The 18713-nt window shown below is 35.6% G+C and overlaps 1 protein-coding gene across 1 annotated transcript; it reads left to right on the top strand.

The window, feature by feature from the left end:
* Nucleotides 1–662: 662 nt before the first annotated feature.
* On the top strand, nucleotides 663–18311 carry LOC113782437. Its single transcript, XM_027328329.1, has 2 exons — nucleotides 663–1132; nucleotides 18182–18311. Exons 1-2 carry the CDS (start codon nucleotides 663–665, stop codon nucleotides 18309–18311), a joined length of 600 nt encoding a protein of 199 aa, XP_027184130.1.
* Nucleotides 18312–18713: the final 402 nt, after the last annotated feature.

Here is an 18713-nt window from a genome sequence, read left to right as displayed (position 1 = left end):
TGGGAGCGTACGGCCTGAGTTGCAAATTCTCTTAGTTTTGAATTCTTGTACTTGAGCACTAAATACTTTTCCTGAGGGAATGCTTGTGATTTCGGAAGGGATATAGTCTCGTGTATTATAATGTAAATAGAAATCATAAGTAATTTTGAGATAAGTTCTGATGGCAAAGGTCAGAGTACGGAAGATTCTTGTATTGGACTTGAGATCTCCGTTATGGGAAATGAACGAGAAAAATTAGATCATTTTGACTGATGTAGTTAGAATTAGCTGGGATGATCCTAGTGTCAAGGCCATTGTAATTTTTTTTTTGTATGATTGTGTGGCTTACTTTTGAGGCATTTGACTACTTTAGTCGTATGTGACTAAAAGTGTTTTTGTCGCACCTGCGTGCTATATTTTTGTAATTTCCCCATGACTTGCTAACTTTATGAACCTTAAAGTGTAAATACATGTTAATTAATGTTATCGCGGATATTTTCAAGATCGGCTGTTGTTTTAAGCAATTTCTCGCGTGACCACTTTTATTTCTTGCGCTAGGCACCGCTAGAATTATGGACGGACGAAGGAGTGGACGAGGGTCTAGGCAAGCTCAATCTCAAGGGGATGAATAAGGATCGGCAACTGGACCGACCCAAGGACAAGAGAATATAGAGGTTAACCAAATGACTACTGCCATTAATAGGATGACTGATATTCTAGAACGATTAGCTGAGAGACGGGGGGTAGAGCCACTTAACCAACTCGGGGGCCAGGATAGAGGGGAAGATAGAGCTTTGGAGAGATTCCTTAAATTCAACTCGCCTAAGTTCACTGATGAGCCTGATCCTGAGGTAGCGGAGAATTGGTTAGAAAGAATGGCTAACATTTTCGCCGCCCTAGATTATGCGGAGGAGAGACGAGTGACTTTTGCTATCTTTCAATTTGAGGGTGCAGCACGTGGTTGGTGGGATATGATAAAGGGAAAATGGGAAAGAGCACAAACTCCTTGGACCTGGGAAAACCTTTTAGGAAAATTTAATGAAAAGTTTCTTCCGCCCTTGGTTCAAGAGAAATGGGAGGATGAATTCATAAAAGTGAAGCAGGGGGCGTCTAGTGTGGCCGAGAATGAGGAAAAATTTACTAAACTTTCTAGGTACGCCCCAGAATTGGTAGCCACTGAAAGGAGAAAGATAAGGCAATTTGTACAGGGACTTAACGTGGAGATTCAAGAGGGGTTAGCAGCGGCCCAAATATCTACTTTCACCGAATCCCTAGAGAAGGCGCAAAGAGTCGAAAGTGCAAGACTGCAAGTTAAGGATTTTCATGCCAAGAAAAGGGGCACTTCTAGTCATCCTCTTGGACAAGCAGATAAGGGTGCCCCACCTTCTAAAAAGAAAAAGGAACGGGAGGAGTAGAGACATTTAGTACACAAAAAAAGACTCAATCAAGAGAAGGCCACAATGGACGAGATCAACCGAGGGTGACACCTCCAAGTGGTCAGCCTGTGGCTCCTCAAGTTATTTGTGGTTATTGTCGCAAGTCTAATCATACAGAGAATGAGTGCTGGAAGAAATCAGGAAAGTATTTGTATTGTGGCAGCACCGAACATCAGATCGCGAACTGTCCGAGTATACCGAAAGAAGGAGATAGTACTCAAAGGCTTGAAAAGTCAGCCGCAAAGCAGTCTAGTGCTGGAGGAAGTCGATCTAAAGCACCAGTTAGGGTTTATGCATTAGGCTATCAACAAGTTTCCAATCTCGCTAAGGTCATTGAAGGTATGATTCTTGCTTCCTATTGTTTAATTAAGGTTCTAAGTGACCATAGTACAACACACACTTTTACAAAACCCTAGATTAATGAGATAGAATCAAAATTTGACTACCAATTGGATGAGTAGAAATTGTGAAAAATAGGTTGCAGAGTGTAAGTTATTCATTAACTGGATAAGCGTGACTATTAAGGGGATGACTATTATTCTAAGTGTGAATTTCGGGGACGAAATTCTTTTAAGGAGGGGAGGATGTGAAGACTCACAAAATTTATCTATTTTAAACTCCTAATTCTAGCTCATTTAATTATTTAATTGCATGTTTGCCCCAAATATTATTTTCTAACCTTTTTAGACCTAATTACATGGATCTATAACTTAGTTATATTTTTAAACTGACTTGTTTCAAAATTTAATTTTTGAAAACTCGTTAAGTGAGAATAGCGATTGCACGGTTGGAAACAATAACCGTTTTGGGCAGGCAGTGAGCTTGAAAAATTGGAGACATGTACATTAGTCTTAAAATAGGTATTTTTATATTTAAATGTTCAAATGTTAGTTAGTTTGTAAGGCCCAAAGACAACCTAAGAGGGGGGTGAATTAGGTTGATTAAAATCTTAATCAAATTTATGCAATTTTTCTTTAATAAAAATTTACCTTCTTTTCTAGTAATGATCAACCAAGTAGATTAGAAGAAGAGAGCAATGTTGATTAGAAAAACAAGTATAGATAAGCAATGAGAATTTTATTAAACAAAAAGAATAAGATAGAATATCAAACCGATTGTCTACCAAGCTTTCCTCAAACTTGAAGACCAATCACTAGGTTGAGCAACTTCTCTTTGATGAAAGATGATCAACTAGATGTACAATGGAGGGAGCACTTCCTCCTTGCCCTAAGCCTCACTTAGTCAAGCTAAGAAGTTTTACAATCACTCAGATAACCCTCAACAAAGCTACACTAATAAAACTTTCAACCACAAGAGAAATTCTCACAAGAAATTCACACCACTTGGAGAACAAATCTTGTCTTGGAGACTATTTTCAAGCTAAAATATCTCTTGAGATCTTGTAAACAAAGTGTGTAAAAGTTGTTGTCTGATTCAGAATCGTTTGTATTTAAAGGGAACCAAAAATGGGCTTCATTAATGCTTCCAACGGATAGAAGGCAGATGAAGAGTCAGCTAGCAGTTGGGGCTGTCGGACGTCCGACAGCTTAGTCATCGTCCGATCCCATCGTCTGAAAATCAGTCAAGTTGTTGTTCGGACGTCCGATGGGATTTTATCGTCCGAGCTTCTGTGTCCGAACGTCGTCCAGAGAGTTATCAAAGCTTTGTGAAATTTTTAGGACGTCCGATGAGATTGATGTGCGTCCGAAGCATGCGTCCGATCCTTCAGGACGTCCGATGCTTCCTTACGAGCGTCCGACAGAGTTTCCTTCTTGATGTTCTTCATCCTTTCGGACGTCCGACAGATTCCTTCGGACGTCCGACATGAGTGTCCTGTTTTTGCTTCTTCTTTTGGTTGATTTTCATTTCTTGACATATTCGTACATGATTCTTTGATAGGCAAAAAAAACACTTATATTTGAAGAGAGTTAGATAAACATTTCAAAGTACTTTGTGATCATCAAAACCAAGAATAACATAGTTATATTATCGTTATAAGAATTTCTGGGAAGGTTCAATTTATCGCGCAAAAATCGGAAGTACGCGTTTTTACACGCGCGATTAAATTGAGGGATTTAAAACCATTATTTTTAGACCATTAAGAGTGAATAATAATAAGTATGAATACAAGTGCATTAGAGGTTTAGTGCACTAGCGAAACAAATTCAAGAGAAATCGAGCACAAAATGCGGGCGTGTACGTGCGAGGAGAGAGTTGACTTTCGCTTGATTTTGGGCCACACATTTTAGCTTCTCTTGGAAACTTAATTTTTGATCAAACCTCTCTCTCTCATGCTCCATACCAGCCAGCCAAAGGGAAGAAAAAACAGCACCAAAGCTCTTCCAATTTCTCCTCTATTTCTTCACTAAATCTCTATCAAATCACGCCAAAAGTTAACCACATTTAACTAATCACTTGGAGACCACATTAAGCTAAGAAAGAGGGCTGCTTTCACAGTTTTTCTTCGGCTAAGGAGGACCGAAATTTCTGCTTGGTTCATCTAAGGAAGTAAGTGATGATCCACTACTCAAATCTTGTCTTATGGAAGTAGTATAGCATTTATAAGTTCATGCATGCATGTGGGTAGCCTTATTTATGTTGAAAAATATTGTGTGGGCTCTATGAACTCCCACTATAGTTGGATGGACTGATTTGTTATTTTTTGATGATATTAATAATGGTTTAGTGCTTAATTTAATGGAATAATGTTGTGTTGTTGGTGGAAACTCAACGGGGAGTGAAGGTGAAAATTTTCCATTTTTGCCCCTGTGTTGTCCGTGACATTTAGAGTGATTTTTCGTGGTTCTAATGACTTGGTTAGGATGTATATATGTTGTGTGGGTAGTGTAGAAAGTTCCATAAAAAAATAACGTGATTTGGTTGGCCAAATGTTGTGTTTTCGGAAATCAGCAAAACTGGAAATTTTTCCGTAACTGCTCTGGCAGTGTTCTTGTTTTGGCTATAACATTTTGCCCCGATGTCGAAATCGAGTGTCGTTTATGGCACTGGAAAATAAACATTCCTAGCTTTCCAACAGTATAAAATGCACATTCTGATTCTACCTGAGCAGTCTGTACCAATCGTTTAAACATGACTATCCTGTTTCACGTCTACACTGGGAGCTCTGTTTTGAGCAGTGAATTGGTGCCCAAATATGAGCTAGCCACGATTAGATTTTGGAAAATGTTTCTTCTAAGAAATTGTAGCTTTAAGAATCTAGTTTTCAACGCCACCAACCACACTCAATTTTCAGTTGAATTGAGTGATTTATGACCAGAATTCGAAACTGACTTTGTGGAAGAAAACCCTCATGTTGGACAGATTTGTAACCAATTTTGATTTGAGACTGGCTCTTCGAAATTCTTGGTTTAAATCACCTACCAAATGTATCTTGGATCCTTATTAGACCTGGTTAGCATAAATGAGACATGTTTTAAGCATTTTATTGGCCAAAGGTTTGAGAAAAAGAAAACTAGTGGTACAAGGCAGTTTTGCCTTGGAGATTTTGAAACTTTGATGGTTTTGTTAACCAACTTTCCGAATGAATTTTCCTATGAAATATGGCAGAGGAATAGCCCTTATATGGTAGTCTAATATTGCTAATTTTGGTGCCATTCTGAGTCTATTTCGATACTCGAACAAAATCCCAAAGTTGGTACTTTAAACCTGGAAATTTCATAATTGTCTCAAATTTTCAACAAATTTGTGCCACTATATCTTGGTGCTCAAAATCCCGATTCTTGTTCCGCTTGTTGTGTTGTAAACTTTGAATGTAACTCTAATTAAGTTCCAAATTTCAAAGGCTAGTTCGCATTGTGTGAATTACGCCGAATTTCCAAATTTTGCCGAAAATCAACCCAAATCTGTCTTGGTATTCCAAAACAGCAATTTGAATTAAAAATTCGAATGTCTTCCAATTTGAATCATGGAAAAGTGTCTTCTAAAAACTTTTAGCACTTCGGATGTAATTTCCAAAGGTGCCAAGTTTTTCAATTTTGGACCTACTGAGGGCAAGATCTGATTTTTCTAAATTTGACGCGCAAAGCTGAAATTTGCCGATTTCTTAGAAAATGAAAATTTGAGAACTCGTTATTCTTTCTTGATGATAATTGGTCGCTTTAAACTCGATTTCATGAAAAAAATATGTTTTTCTTGTGTTAATAAAACCTCACTTTTGAACCTTTATTTTGAGTGGTTAAGGTTCTCGGTTTGAGGTATTGAATAGTCTAGATGAGTGTAACTCCTTTCTTGATTAATGCGTGATTATGAGTGGGAAATGCTTATTAATTGTTTCAGATACTCAAGCGAGTATTGAAGAGAATCCCTGAGGGGACAACTAAAGACTTTACTTGCTCAATTACTTTTGAATTGGTGAGTATCAAGTGCATGACTTGTCGTGCTTACTTGATTTACCTGCTTATATACGTGAATATCACTTGATGAGACGAGTGTGTACTTTATCGTACTCGCTCTCCTTTACTTGAACTTTACTTGCATTAACTTGGTTTTCAAAGTCGATTTGAGTGACTCTCGTCGACCAAAATATACTCGTTTTCGTATGCATAGCATGTTATCGTGGGTGTTGTACATGTCGTGCGTGTCGTGTTGTCGGGTGGACTGAATCTCCTCGACTTATGGGGACGCCCAATTCTCTTAGCCACTCTTGCAAATCGAACCGGCATGAGCTTGGTCGAGAAGCTTGATAAACCAAGAAAATAACAAAACACAATTTGATCTTTTGAGATCTTGTTCGGCATACTCATGGAGTATCGCCCTTTTCGTGCGTGTTCTAAAAATTAAAATTTGATCTCTTGAAATCTCGTTCGGCATACTCGACGAGTATCGCCTTTTTCATGCGTGTTTGGTTACGGATCCGAGAGGGTGGAATGTTGGCCGGAGGAAGTAATAAGTGAAGTTTCAACGGATATAATACCCACTCGGATGACGGAGTGTCATCACAAGAGGGTATCGGATCGAGCCGTGGTGAAACAAGTGAAAAATAGCTCCTGAGAGCTCCTATATTCTTGAATTATTTCTGTTTACTTTTCTCGTTCGAATTGTAATTTACTTGAATATTATTGTTCTACTTGAATATTGGGATTGTTACTTGGACAATGTGCTTGCATGTGTGTTTTCTTGGCCTCACGAACAATTGCTCATCCTGTAGATTTGTTTTCCTTAACAGGAATGGATGGAGTGAAACTCGGTGGAACCCTTTGGATATACTTTTATATTAGGGTTTCAAATGTAATTGACTAGACATTTTGGCTGTTGTATATTTTGGGAATTGATGTATCTTTTGGATCCTGATGTAAGAATTGGGTAACTGATGTATTTTGAACTCGTGGTGTAAGACTTGGTTATTCGATTATGGAAGCGACTTTTCCTTATTAGATTAGTATTAATTGTTATATATTGTTAAGTTTGAATAGATTTGTCTCGAGTCCTGGCGAGAGTTGGGCAGGCGTTCCGCGGATACCCTTGAGTTCGCCCTTGGGAGAAGTGGGAGCATCACAAATCCTAGTTGCCAATGAAAGTAGTTTCGTGTCAATTCTTGATACGAACTCGACCCAGCAAGAACCTGTCTTGAAGAACCAAGTCGATCAGGCAGCGGAAGGATCTATCTTAACCAGGTTATAGAACAATAACTATCTTGTTAGATCTAAAGAGAACCCGTCTCTCACAACCTAGTGGATTGGTTATTGGTTATGGAACAATAACTACCTTACTAGATCTAAAGAGAACCCATCTCTAAAAACCTAGTGGATTGGTTATTGGCTTGAAAGAACAAGATGATGTGATCATCTTGCCTTGAACACCACAAGTATCCAAGCTAAATACTTGATACTGTTCAAGAAGAAACCCAAGTTCCATCAAGGAACTCCATAAAAGGAGACAACTCTCTTTTTATTAATTCATCTTCAATATCATATGCTTGAATAGTTAAATAAAGTTGGCTATTTATAGCCGTACAAGACTCAAAATCTTAATCTAAATTGGAAACAATACAAATTTCCTTATTTGACTTGACACAACTTCCTAAATAAATTTGGAAGCAATTAACTACTTTCTTAAAACTCTAATTCAATTAGAATAGGAAACTAACTGACTCAATTGGCTTAACTATGGTCAACATGACCTTAGCCTTTTATTTCCCTTAATAACTCAAGACTAACTAACAAGTATTGCTGGAAACTTACTTAAATAAATAACAAGAAATAAGCATGACAAATCTTCAATGATTCTTGAACCCGATTGCACCATCAACCATCAATTGAATTTTCTTGAATTTGAAGGGAATCCAAATCTTCATGTTCTCATCATTCCCCTCCTCTTGAAAGACGATTTGTCCTCAAATCGAGTGCTTGCTTACAAAGGAGTAATTCGGAGAATGTCCTGATAAATGCAATCCAAGAACCATGTCGCCAACTCAACTTGATTATGAACACGAACCATTGTACATGCTCCATTTGTCAAGAATATCTTCACCCAATTGTACTTGGCTAGAATTTGAAAGTCAACCAATATTTGAAAATCAATCAAGATTTGGCAATCAATCAAGATTTGGAAACCATTCAAGGCAAGGCTGCTTTTTTTTTTTCCCTTCTTTCTTCCTTTTTTTGTTTTTCTAACTTGCCAATTCAAGAAATAAGGTAGCTGCACTTCAAGATTCAAGAGGATGATTTTTAGGGTTTTCAAAATATCAAAAAACAAACACAAGGTAAAAAAAAAAAAATTTCGGATGAACAGTACTGCTACAGTCATGAACAGTGTCGATGAATAGTACCACCGTGACCAGTTCAGAAAATATATATATACTTTTTTGCTTTTGACAACTCAACACAAGGTTACGACTTTACTTGGAAGAAATTTAATGGGAGTTAAACTCTTGAAAAATCTATTTTTAAGAACGTAATCATACCAAAAAATTTCAATCTCGATCAATCACAGGATAGGTTAGACTCAAGTGATAAAATCAAGAAAACAAGAATCAAAATTTATTTTTTTGTTTCCTTTAAATCAAAAGGCGACTAGGGTTTTGGTAGAAAAATAAATAGAAAAAAAAGAAAAGAAAAGGATATTAACCTGAATCAAGAGCCGAACCTCTGATACCAAATGATACGAACTCGACCTAACAAGAACCGGTCTTGAAGAACCAAGTCGATCAGTCAACGGAAGGATCTATCTTGACCAGGTTATGGAACAATAACTACCTTGTTAGAACTAAAGAGAACCCGTCTCTAAAAATCTAGTGGATTGCTTATTGGCTTGAAAGAACAAGATGATGTGATCATCTTGCCTTGAACACCACAAGTATCCAAGTTAAATACTTGATACTGTTCAAGAAGAAACTCAAATTCCATCAAAGAACTCCATAAAAGGAGACAACTCTCTTTTTATTAATTCATCTTCAATATCATATGCCTGAATAGTTAAATAAAGTTGGCTATTTATAGCCTTACAAGACTCAAAACCCTAATCTAAATTGAAAACAATACAAATTTCCTTATTTGACTTGACACAACTTCCTAAATAAATTTGGAAGCAATTAACTACTTTCCTAAAACTCTAATTCAATTAGAATAGGAAACTAACTGACTCAATTGGCTTAACTATGGTCAACATGACCTTAGCCTTTATTTCCTTTAATAACTCAAGACTAACTAACAAGTATTGCTGGAAACTTACTTAAATAAATAACAAAAAATAAGCATGACAAATTTTCAATGATTCTTGAACCCGATTGCACCATCAACCATCAATTGAATTTCCTTGAATTTGAAGGGAATTCAAATCTTCATGTTCTCATCATTACCAGATGATACGAACTCGACCCAGCAAGAACCTGTCTTGAAGAACCAAATCGATCAGGCAGCAGAAGGATCTATCTTGACCAGTTTATGGAACAATAACTACCTTACTAGACCTAAAGAGAACCCGTCTCTCAAAACCTAGTGGATTGGTTATTGGTTATGGAACAATAACTACCTTGCTAGATCTAAAGAGAACCCGTCTCTAAAAACCTAGTGGATTGCTTATTGGCTTGAAAGAACAAGATAATGTGATCATCTTGCCTTGAACACCATAAGTATCCAAGCTAAATACTTTATACTGTTTAAGAAGAAACTCAAGTTCCGTCAAGGAACTCCATAAAAGGAGACAACTCTCTTTTTATTAATTCATTTTCAATATCATGTGCCTGAATAGTTAAATAAAGTTGGCTATTTATAGCCTTACAAGACTCAAAACCCTAATCTAAATTGGAAACAATACAAATTTCCTTATTTGACTTGACACAGCTTCCTAAATAAATTTGGAAGCAATTAACTACTTTCCTAAAACTCTAATTCAATTAGAATAGGAAACTAACTGACTCCATTGGCTTAACTATGGTCAACATGACCTTAGTCTTTACTTCCCTTAATAACTCAAGACTAACTAACAAGTATTGCTGTAAACTTACTTAAATAAATAACAAGAAATAAGCATGACAAATTTTCAATGATTCTTGAACCCGATTGCACCATTAACCATCAATTGAATTTCCTTGAATTTGAAGGGAATTCAAATCTTCATGTTCTCATCATTACCAGATGATACGAACTCGACCCAGCAATAACCTGTCTTGAAGAACCAAATCGATCAGGCAGCGGAATGATCTATCTTGACCAGTTTATGGAACAATAACTATCTTGCTAGACCTAAAGAGAACCCGTCTCTCAAAACCTAGTGGATTGGTTATTGGTTATGGAACAATAACTACCTTACTAGACCAAAAGAGAACCCGTCTCTAAAAACCTAGTGGATTGCTTATTGGCTTGAAAGAACAAGATGATGTGATCATCTTGCCTTGAACACCATAAGTATGCAAGCTAAATACTTGATACTGTTCAAGAAGAAACTCAAGTTCCATCAAAGAACTCCATAAAAGGAGACAACTCTCTTTTTATTAATTCATCTTCAATATCATGTGCCTGAATAGTTAAATAAAGTTGGCTATTTATAGCCTTACAAGACTTAAAACCCTAATCTAAATTGGAAACAATACAAACTTCCTTATTTGACTTGACACAACTTTCTAAATAAATTTGGAAGCAATTAACTACTTTCCTAAAACTCTAATTCAATTAGAATAGGAAACTAACTGACTCAATTGACTTAACTATGGTCAACATGACCTTAGCCTTTATTTCCCTTAATAACTCAAGACTAATTAACAAGTATTGCTGGAAACTTACTTAAATAAATAACAAGAAATAAGCATGACAAATCTTCAATGATTCTTGAACTCGATTGCACCATCAACCATCAATTGAATTTCCTTGAATTTGAAGGGAATTCAAATCTTCATGTTCTCATCAGTTCTAGTACTGGAGCAGGGATTCTGGATGTGCAATGGGTTACTAGATTCACCCTGGTTCCGAAAAGTTTGTTAAATTCGATATACCAGAATTTATTCACGAGAAATCTTTAATTTGTATATAGGGCAAGTAGGATCGTATTCTCAGGGATTGGAAAAAATTTACTCCTTTTCAAGTTAAGAAAATTTATGGGGATTTTGGAAATAGAACTAAAAGAAAGTAATATATCCAAGCAATAAAAATTTGAGAAATAAGTAATGGTAAAAGTTCTAGTTAAGGGTACACTTCAGAAAAGGTTTAGGCAACTGATCATTGATTCAAATATAATTCTAACATTCATTAACAAATAGGTTTTTAATTGCCGATACGATCTGTCAATCAGTTCCTCCGTACTATTTTGATAGTTAAGCTACGACCATTGACTATTTTTCTAATTTAGAAATAACCTTAGGTAAGACCATAGGATTTAATTTCCTATTTACATTAGAAATTAGAGAAATCATGTTCCAATTAATAAACACATTACGAGGGTTATTTAAATTAGATTGTACGTTCCCCTGACACAGAGTCAATTATGTCAGTTGCTACCGGGATTAGAGTAATCAAACAATTACGAATTCAACCACCCCAATTAGCAAGTAGATTACATGAATAATTAAATATTGCGCAACTATTCAATCATATACAATAATTATAGCCACGAAAAGTAGAAAATATACAAATACCAATGAATGAAAGAACCAATTAAAATAGTTTAGATCTCACAGTTATCGTTGAACCAAATCTTCAGTTGTCCCTTCACTAGAAATATGAAATTAGTTCTTTATTAATGAAGAACAAGCCATGCGAAAAAAAATCCCTTCAAAGCCTCCAACCATTGTCCTACCCAAAATGTCAAAAGAAAAGCTAGCGAGAAAAAAGAATAATACAACCCTAATAAAAGACTAAGTTTCTTTTTTATATGGCCTTGTCGAAAAAATCCTCTCCAAAATCCTCTGTCGAATCCCTATTTTCTAGGAATAAGTTAACTAATTGAATGGATGGTTTCCTATTACGAATCAATTTTCTCAAACTTTCCCAAACTGCTTGAGACTGATGTGGACTGCCCAAAAGATAGGAAACCTCCATCAGCAGTCAATTGTTTTGGAGTTTCACTTGGATTAGGAAACTGCCTAAACTCTTTCTTGATTTTCTGGCCCACGTGCAAAACACTAGGAACTCTTAACTTAAGCACTTTCTGTTTCAATTTCTGAAATTAACACAAAATACCAATTGTGAGTAGAATCAATCAAGTAGGCGACATTTGGTATAAATAAAAGGAAAAATATAAGCAAATATGCCAACTAAATGTACCTCATCAACTCCTCCACACCTAAGTTATGCTTGTTCTCGAGTATAATCAACTTAGAAGCGCAATCAAGATACTTACCAAAAAATTCATAGCAATTTATACCAATAAAGGCATCCTACATTCCCCAACAACTTCATCAAATTTAGAATATACCAAACTGACAATTCTCATAGTCGATATGCACTCATTCACTCCAGAGTGTATAAGGTATCAGATTGCTCTCAAATCGACACAATGGAATGACATTACCATAGGTATGCACATATATCACATCTCTACCACTTAACTATAAATTAAATGCGAAAATCAAAGGGACTTCACAAGATTGTAATGGGGTTCGGGTAAAGGGGTAGGATAAAAGGAATTTTAAGGTGTAAAAACGTCAAAAAAAATATCCAAAAATTCATTGTACAAGTTCTTACAAATTTGCATCTCCAAGGCATATCAACAACCCAACAAGTGAAAGTAATTGTCGGCACTTGTCACAACATAAAAATTATGCACGAAAGCACATTGCAACATACTTTGTTTTTAGTTTTTTTTTTAATACCGACATCTTAGAAATCAACTTCAATTGTCATACTTGCATTTCTAATTCACTGCCTCTCACATAATATCCCGAATTCCCGTGCAATGAAATCAAAATATTTCTTTAACACAAGGTTCAAAGAGAAAGTCTAAAAAAAGGTTTTTCAACTAACAATTGAGGTATCAAACAAAGAAAATGGTTAAAGGCTCAACTTGGCTCACTAAAAGTAAATAAAATAAAGGTAGGTGTTTTTCAATCAAGTAAAAAATGGTTAATCTTAAATGCCCTTTGTCATTTTTTTTGCATCAAATTCAATTACACGTGGTCTTGGTATGCATAACAAGGCAAGTTCTAGAATGACATAACCACATGTACTACCACTTGACAAACGAAAAATGAAAAATAGAGCAAATATAGAGTATAATGCTCACAATCAGGTCCAACAATCTCACAAGTAGCCAGGAATTAATGCCAAATCCAGCATATTCATCAATTAATTCCATCATCAAGAAAAGTAGAAAATCTCATGGCATGAACTCACTATTCATACTCACATCTCAATTGCATTCTGTTGATCTTAGTCCCTAACTTTTGATGTTTACAAAATAAATGGATGATACTAATATCTCTTCAAAATATACTTTCAGTTATGAAACAAATCAGATTCAAAGATCAAGTGCAATTGAAAGAAACAAAAGTTGCTGAAAGCTGTCGGACGCTTATGAAGACAGGATCGGACGTCCGATAATCATTGCGCAACTTCGGACGCATGAAAAACTCCATCACCGGATGTCCGAAAGAAATAATACATTCCCCCTAACTCACTGATCTCGATCAGACGCAAGCATCGAACGTCCGATAGAATCCTTCAAACTCTTTCTCTGCTATCGAACGAAAGTACCGGACTTCCGATAGGATCCTTTAAACTCGACGAAAACTATCGGACGCTCACAAAGATAATACCGGACGTCCGATAGAATTGAAGAAAATTTCTCAAACTCACTGCCTGCTGTCGGACGCCTCGGACGTAAAAAGCAGGAGCACCGGACGTCCGACACTCCCTACGGCTAGTTGACTATTCAGCTACTTTCTATCAGTTGGAAGCATTAATGAAACACTTTCTTGGTCTCATATAAATAGAACATGGTCAGAAACTCCAAATAACTTTTGCATACTAAAGATACAAAAGATCTAGAATAGTTTTAGTGAGAAAACACTCTCCAAGGAAGATTTGTAGTCTTGGTGGTGTGAAATTTATTGTAAGCTTTTCATTTGTGAGAGAATACTTCAATAGTGTAGCTCTGTAAAGATTGTCCTGAGGGATAGTAAAACTTCATAACTTGACCAAGTGGAGATTGGGGCAAGGAGAAAGTGAGCCTTTCTTTGTACACAAGATTGGTTGTATTTCATCAACTTGAAGAAACTTGTTTGAATTGATCTACAAGTTCAAGAGGAGTTTGGTAGTCAATTGATTTGCAATTCTTCCCTTCTTATTTATTTATTGTTATCTTGTGGTCTTTAAATTGCTTATATCTTCTACTTCTCTCAAGTGATATTGTTCATTCATTGATTGATTCATTGTGTGATCACTTAGAAAAGAGGGTAAATTTCATATTGAGCAAAAAGTGCCCATAATTTGATTAGTTTTATAATCAACCTAATTCACCCCCATCTTAGGTTGTTTTCTTGGCTTACAATTGGTATCAGAGTTTGGTCTCCTAGAGATTAAGTTCAAGCGGCTTAGAAGTAAATATGACAACCAATAATACCATATTTTTTGAAGGACAATCTGTAATTAGACCTTCAATATTTAATGGGTCAAATTATGTGAGTTGGAAAGAAAGAATAATCATCTTCTTGCAATCGATTGATATTGAATTATGATTTATTGTTAATGAAGGTCCATATGATGCTTCTATAGTAGATGAAAACTCCCATAGATCTAGACCAAAAACAAGATATGAATTGACTGCAGAGGATAGAATTCATCTCACGTTAAATGCAAAAACTATTAATGTGTTATATAGTGCTTTAGACTCAAATGAATATATTAGAATCAAGGGTTGTAAGTCAACAAAAGAAATTTGGGACAAGTTGAGAGAAATTCATGAAGGTAGTGAGAATGTTAGAGAACAAAAGAAATTTATCTTAGTTACTAAATATGAGTTGTTTAAGATGGAATCTCATGAAGATATTGATAAAATGTATTGTAGATTCAATGATCTTATTAAAGATCTAGAGGTGCTAGAAAAGGAATACTCCTTGGGAGAGAAAAATAGAAAAATCTTGAATGTCTTGTCCAAGGATTGGGAGAGTAAAGTGACTGCTATTGAAGAGGCTAAAGATTTGAATTCTATGCCTATTGAATCTCTTATTAATTCTCTAACCTCTTATAAGCTGAAACTTAAGACTAAGGTACAAGAAGAAGAAGATGAAAAGGTAAGAAGGAGCATTGCTCTAAAAGCATCTCAAGATGTAGATGATTCGATTTCATTGGATGGAGAAAATTTGGATGTTGATGACAATGATCTTGCTCTCATCACACAAAGTTTCAAGAGAATCCTCAATAAAAAGAGATTCATAAGAGGAGGATCTAGCAATTCAGATTCTAATCAATTTAACATTGCAAGAAACAAAAGAAAGCATGAGGCCAACAAAAAGTAAGGTGACAATGTTATAAATGCGGCCAACTTGGACACTACATGAGTGAGTGTCCAATGAAGGAGAAGAAAGAAGGAAGAAAATCAAGATTCAATAACTTTCAATTCACACGGAATGAGTGCAACTCCGATGGTAAAATTGAAGAGAAAGAAGAATCTGTTCAATTGGCTTTTATGGCCATTGAAGATAATGAAATAACAACTTCTAACCCTTAATGTGAAAGTGATGATGATTTTGAATCTTTCATTAAAAAGTTACATGATAGTTTGAAAGAATTTTATACTAAAAATAAGAAATTAAAACATAAAATTAGTTTTCTTCTTCAAGATAATACATGCCTTTTTCAAGAAAACAAAAAGTTGAAAACTGAAAGTGATTTCTTGAAAAAGAATGAAATTAATTTACAAAATAAGTTTGGTAGAAAAATAAGATTTTGTGAAATGTTCAAAAAGGAACAAAGTGATTTGAAAAGAAAAATTGATAATTTAAATGAGTTGCTCCAACATAAAAAACAAGACTGTTTTCAAAGGAATGAATCAAAGACTCATCTTGACACTTATGAGAAGAAGATAAATTCTGGTGCAAATGATTTTGCTGTTTATAAGAGAAGACAAGTATGATTTATTATACCTGTTTATGCAAATAACTTGTTGATTATGTGTAATTTTTGCTGTCAAAAAGGTCATATGAAAAATAATTGCTATGTGAGGAAGAACATGAGAAGAAGCATGAAACGCATGTGGATAGTTAGACATGATAAAAACTCTCAAGGACCAAAAAATTTTTGGATACCATATATTAGTTCTTGAACTCTTGAGTAGGTAAACTTGATGAACATTATTAATGAATCAAAGTGATTCATAGACAGTGAATGTTCAAAACACATGACCGGTGATCCATCACAATTCATCAAAACTCAAACCAAAGTCATGTGGCAAGTGATATTTGGAGATGACATAAAAACTAAAACAATTGAAATAGGAGATTTTGGTAAGATTGGTGAGATTCTTATTCATAATGTTCTTTTGATGTTTCTGATGCTTTGAATTGAGTTTTTCTTGATATTTTTTGATATTACTGAATTTTTACGATGACAAAAAGGGGAAGAAAAGAATAATGCTGATCTAATGATGATTTGTTTTGATAATTATTTTGATTGTTATTTCTCTGTTTGATATCAAATTTCTATTTTTTGGCCGATGATTGCTGAATGTTAGTATGTTGATAATTGCTGAATTCTTGTATCATTTTTCTGTTTTTGTTTGAAATATTGCATTCTCTGTTATTGTTGCTGGATTACGGTTGCTTTTTTTAGTCTCATCTTATGATGATAAAAAGGAGGAGAAATGGATGCTATGTGTAAATGGGAGTTATCCTGAGATTATAAATTTGACACTTAAAAATTTTGGATACAATGAGTAAGGGGGAGCTTATATTCAATTTTTTTTCTTTCTTCCATCCATTATTTTGTCATCATCAAAAAGAGGGAGAATGTTGATCTTAGTCCCTAACTTTTGATGTTTACAAAACAAATGGATGATACTAATATCTTTTCAAGAAATATTTTCAATTATGAAGCAAATCAGATTCAAATATCAAGTGCAATTGAAAGAAACAAAAGTTGCTGAAAGCTGTCGGACGCTTGTCAATACAGGATCGGACGTCGATAATCATTGCGCAACTTCGGACGCATGAAGAACTTCATCACCGGACGTCCGAAGGAAATAAGACATTCCCCCCAGCTCACTGATCTTGATCGAACGCAAACATCGGACGTCCGATAGAATCTTTCAAACTCTATTTGCTATTGGACGGAAGTATCGGACTTCCAATAGGATCCTTTAAATTCGACGAAAACTGTCGGACGCTCACAAAGACAATACCGGACGTCCGATAGAATTGAAGAAAATTTCTCAAACTCACTACCTGCTGTCGGACGCAAAAAATAGGAGTACCGGACGTCCGACACTCCCGACGGCTAGTTGACTATTCAGCTACTTTCTATCCGTTGGAAACATTAATGAAGCACTGTTTTGGTCTCATATAAAGAGAACATGGTCAAAAACTCCAAATAACTTTTGCACACTAAAGATACAAAAGATATAGAGTAGTTTTAGTGAGAAAACACTCTCTAAGGAAGATTTGTACTCTTGGTGGTGTGAAGTTTATTGTAAGTTTTCATTTGTGAGTGAATACTTCAATAGTATAGTTCTGTAAAGATTGTCCTGAGGGATAGTAAAATTTCCTAATTTGACCAAGTGGAGATTGGGGCAAGGAGGAAGTGAACATTTCTTTGTACACAATATTGGTTGTATTTCATCAATTTGAAGAAACTTGTTTGAATTGATCTACAAATTCAAGAGGAGTTTGGTAGTCAATTGGTTTGCAATTCTTCCATTCTTATTTATTTATTGTTATCTTGTGATCTTTAAATTGCTTATATCTTCTACTTCTCTCAAGTGATATTGTTCATTCAATGATTGATTCATTGTGTGATCACTTAGAAAAGAGGGTAAATTTCATATTAAGCAAAAAATGCCCACAATTTGATTAGTTTTATAATTAACCTAATTCACCTCCCTCTTAGGTTGTTTTCGAGCCTTACACATTCATTATTATTTAAAACAAAGAACTAATAAGGAAAAGAAAATGCAAAACAACACCTCAAATCATAGCTAACTCTCCCCCACACCTAAACCTTACATTGTTCTCAATGTAAGCAGTAAAGAAAAGGTAATGAAATAAAGAAGCAACGATATTTTCCTGAACATAGGGGAGGGTACCAATGAACTAAGACTTGGGAGGAAAGGGTGGACGGAAGCCCACGTGTTGGAAATAGTGAGCCCAGTTCTGCGCCATGCAGGACACCTGGCGTTCGATCCGCTCCAAACGAGAATCCATCGGATGTAATTGGAAGGGGAGATCTGCTGAATGCCTCTCTTCAGAAGACGATGGCGGTGGTGCAGAAGGGGAAGGACCAGGGGCTGCAGTAGAAGTACCGCCAGTCTTAGAGGCGGTAGCTTTGGAGGCTTTGCCCTTTGGTGGAAGTTGGATCGGCCCTGGAGGAACGAACTGGAAAACACCGTTGACCTGCTGAACAAAATCCATTTTCTCCAAGCAAACTAAATCAAGGGGTTCCATAGTACAAGTTAAGTGCAGATTATGATTATTCAAATCCAAAACCCCAAGATTAACGGCCAATTGATTGATATATGAACCCAAAATTAATGGTTTATTTTTCTTGCTCAAGACAGTCCGGAAGTGAGAAGCAAACCAACATCCCAAATTAACTTTCATTTCAGCAACCATACACCAAATACAAAAGAACTCGGGTTTTGTCGAAATACTCGAATTGTCCTTCCTACCCGAGAAGCTATAAGCCATGAAACGGTGAA

The sequence above is a fragment of the Coffea eugenioides genome, chromosome 9, assembly GCF_003713205.1.
Source record: "Coffea eugenioides isolate CCC68of chromosome 9, Ceug_1.0, whole genome shotgun sequence".
NCBI lineage: Eukaryota > Viridiplantae > Streptophyta > Magnoliopsida > Gentianales > Rubiaceae > Coffea > Coffea eugenioides.
Note: the sequence above shows the minus strand (reverse complement) of the source record. Positions and strands in the feature narration are given on the sequence as shown.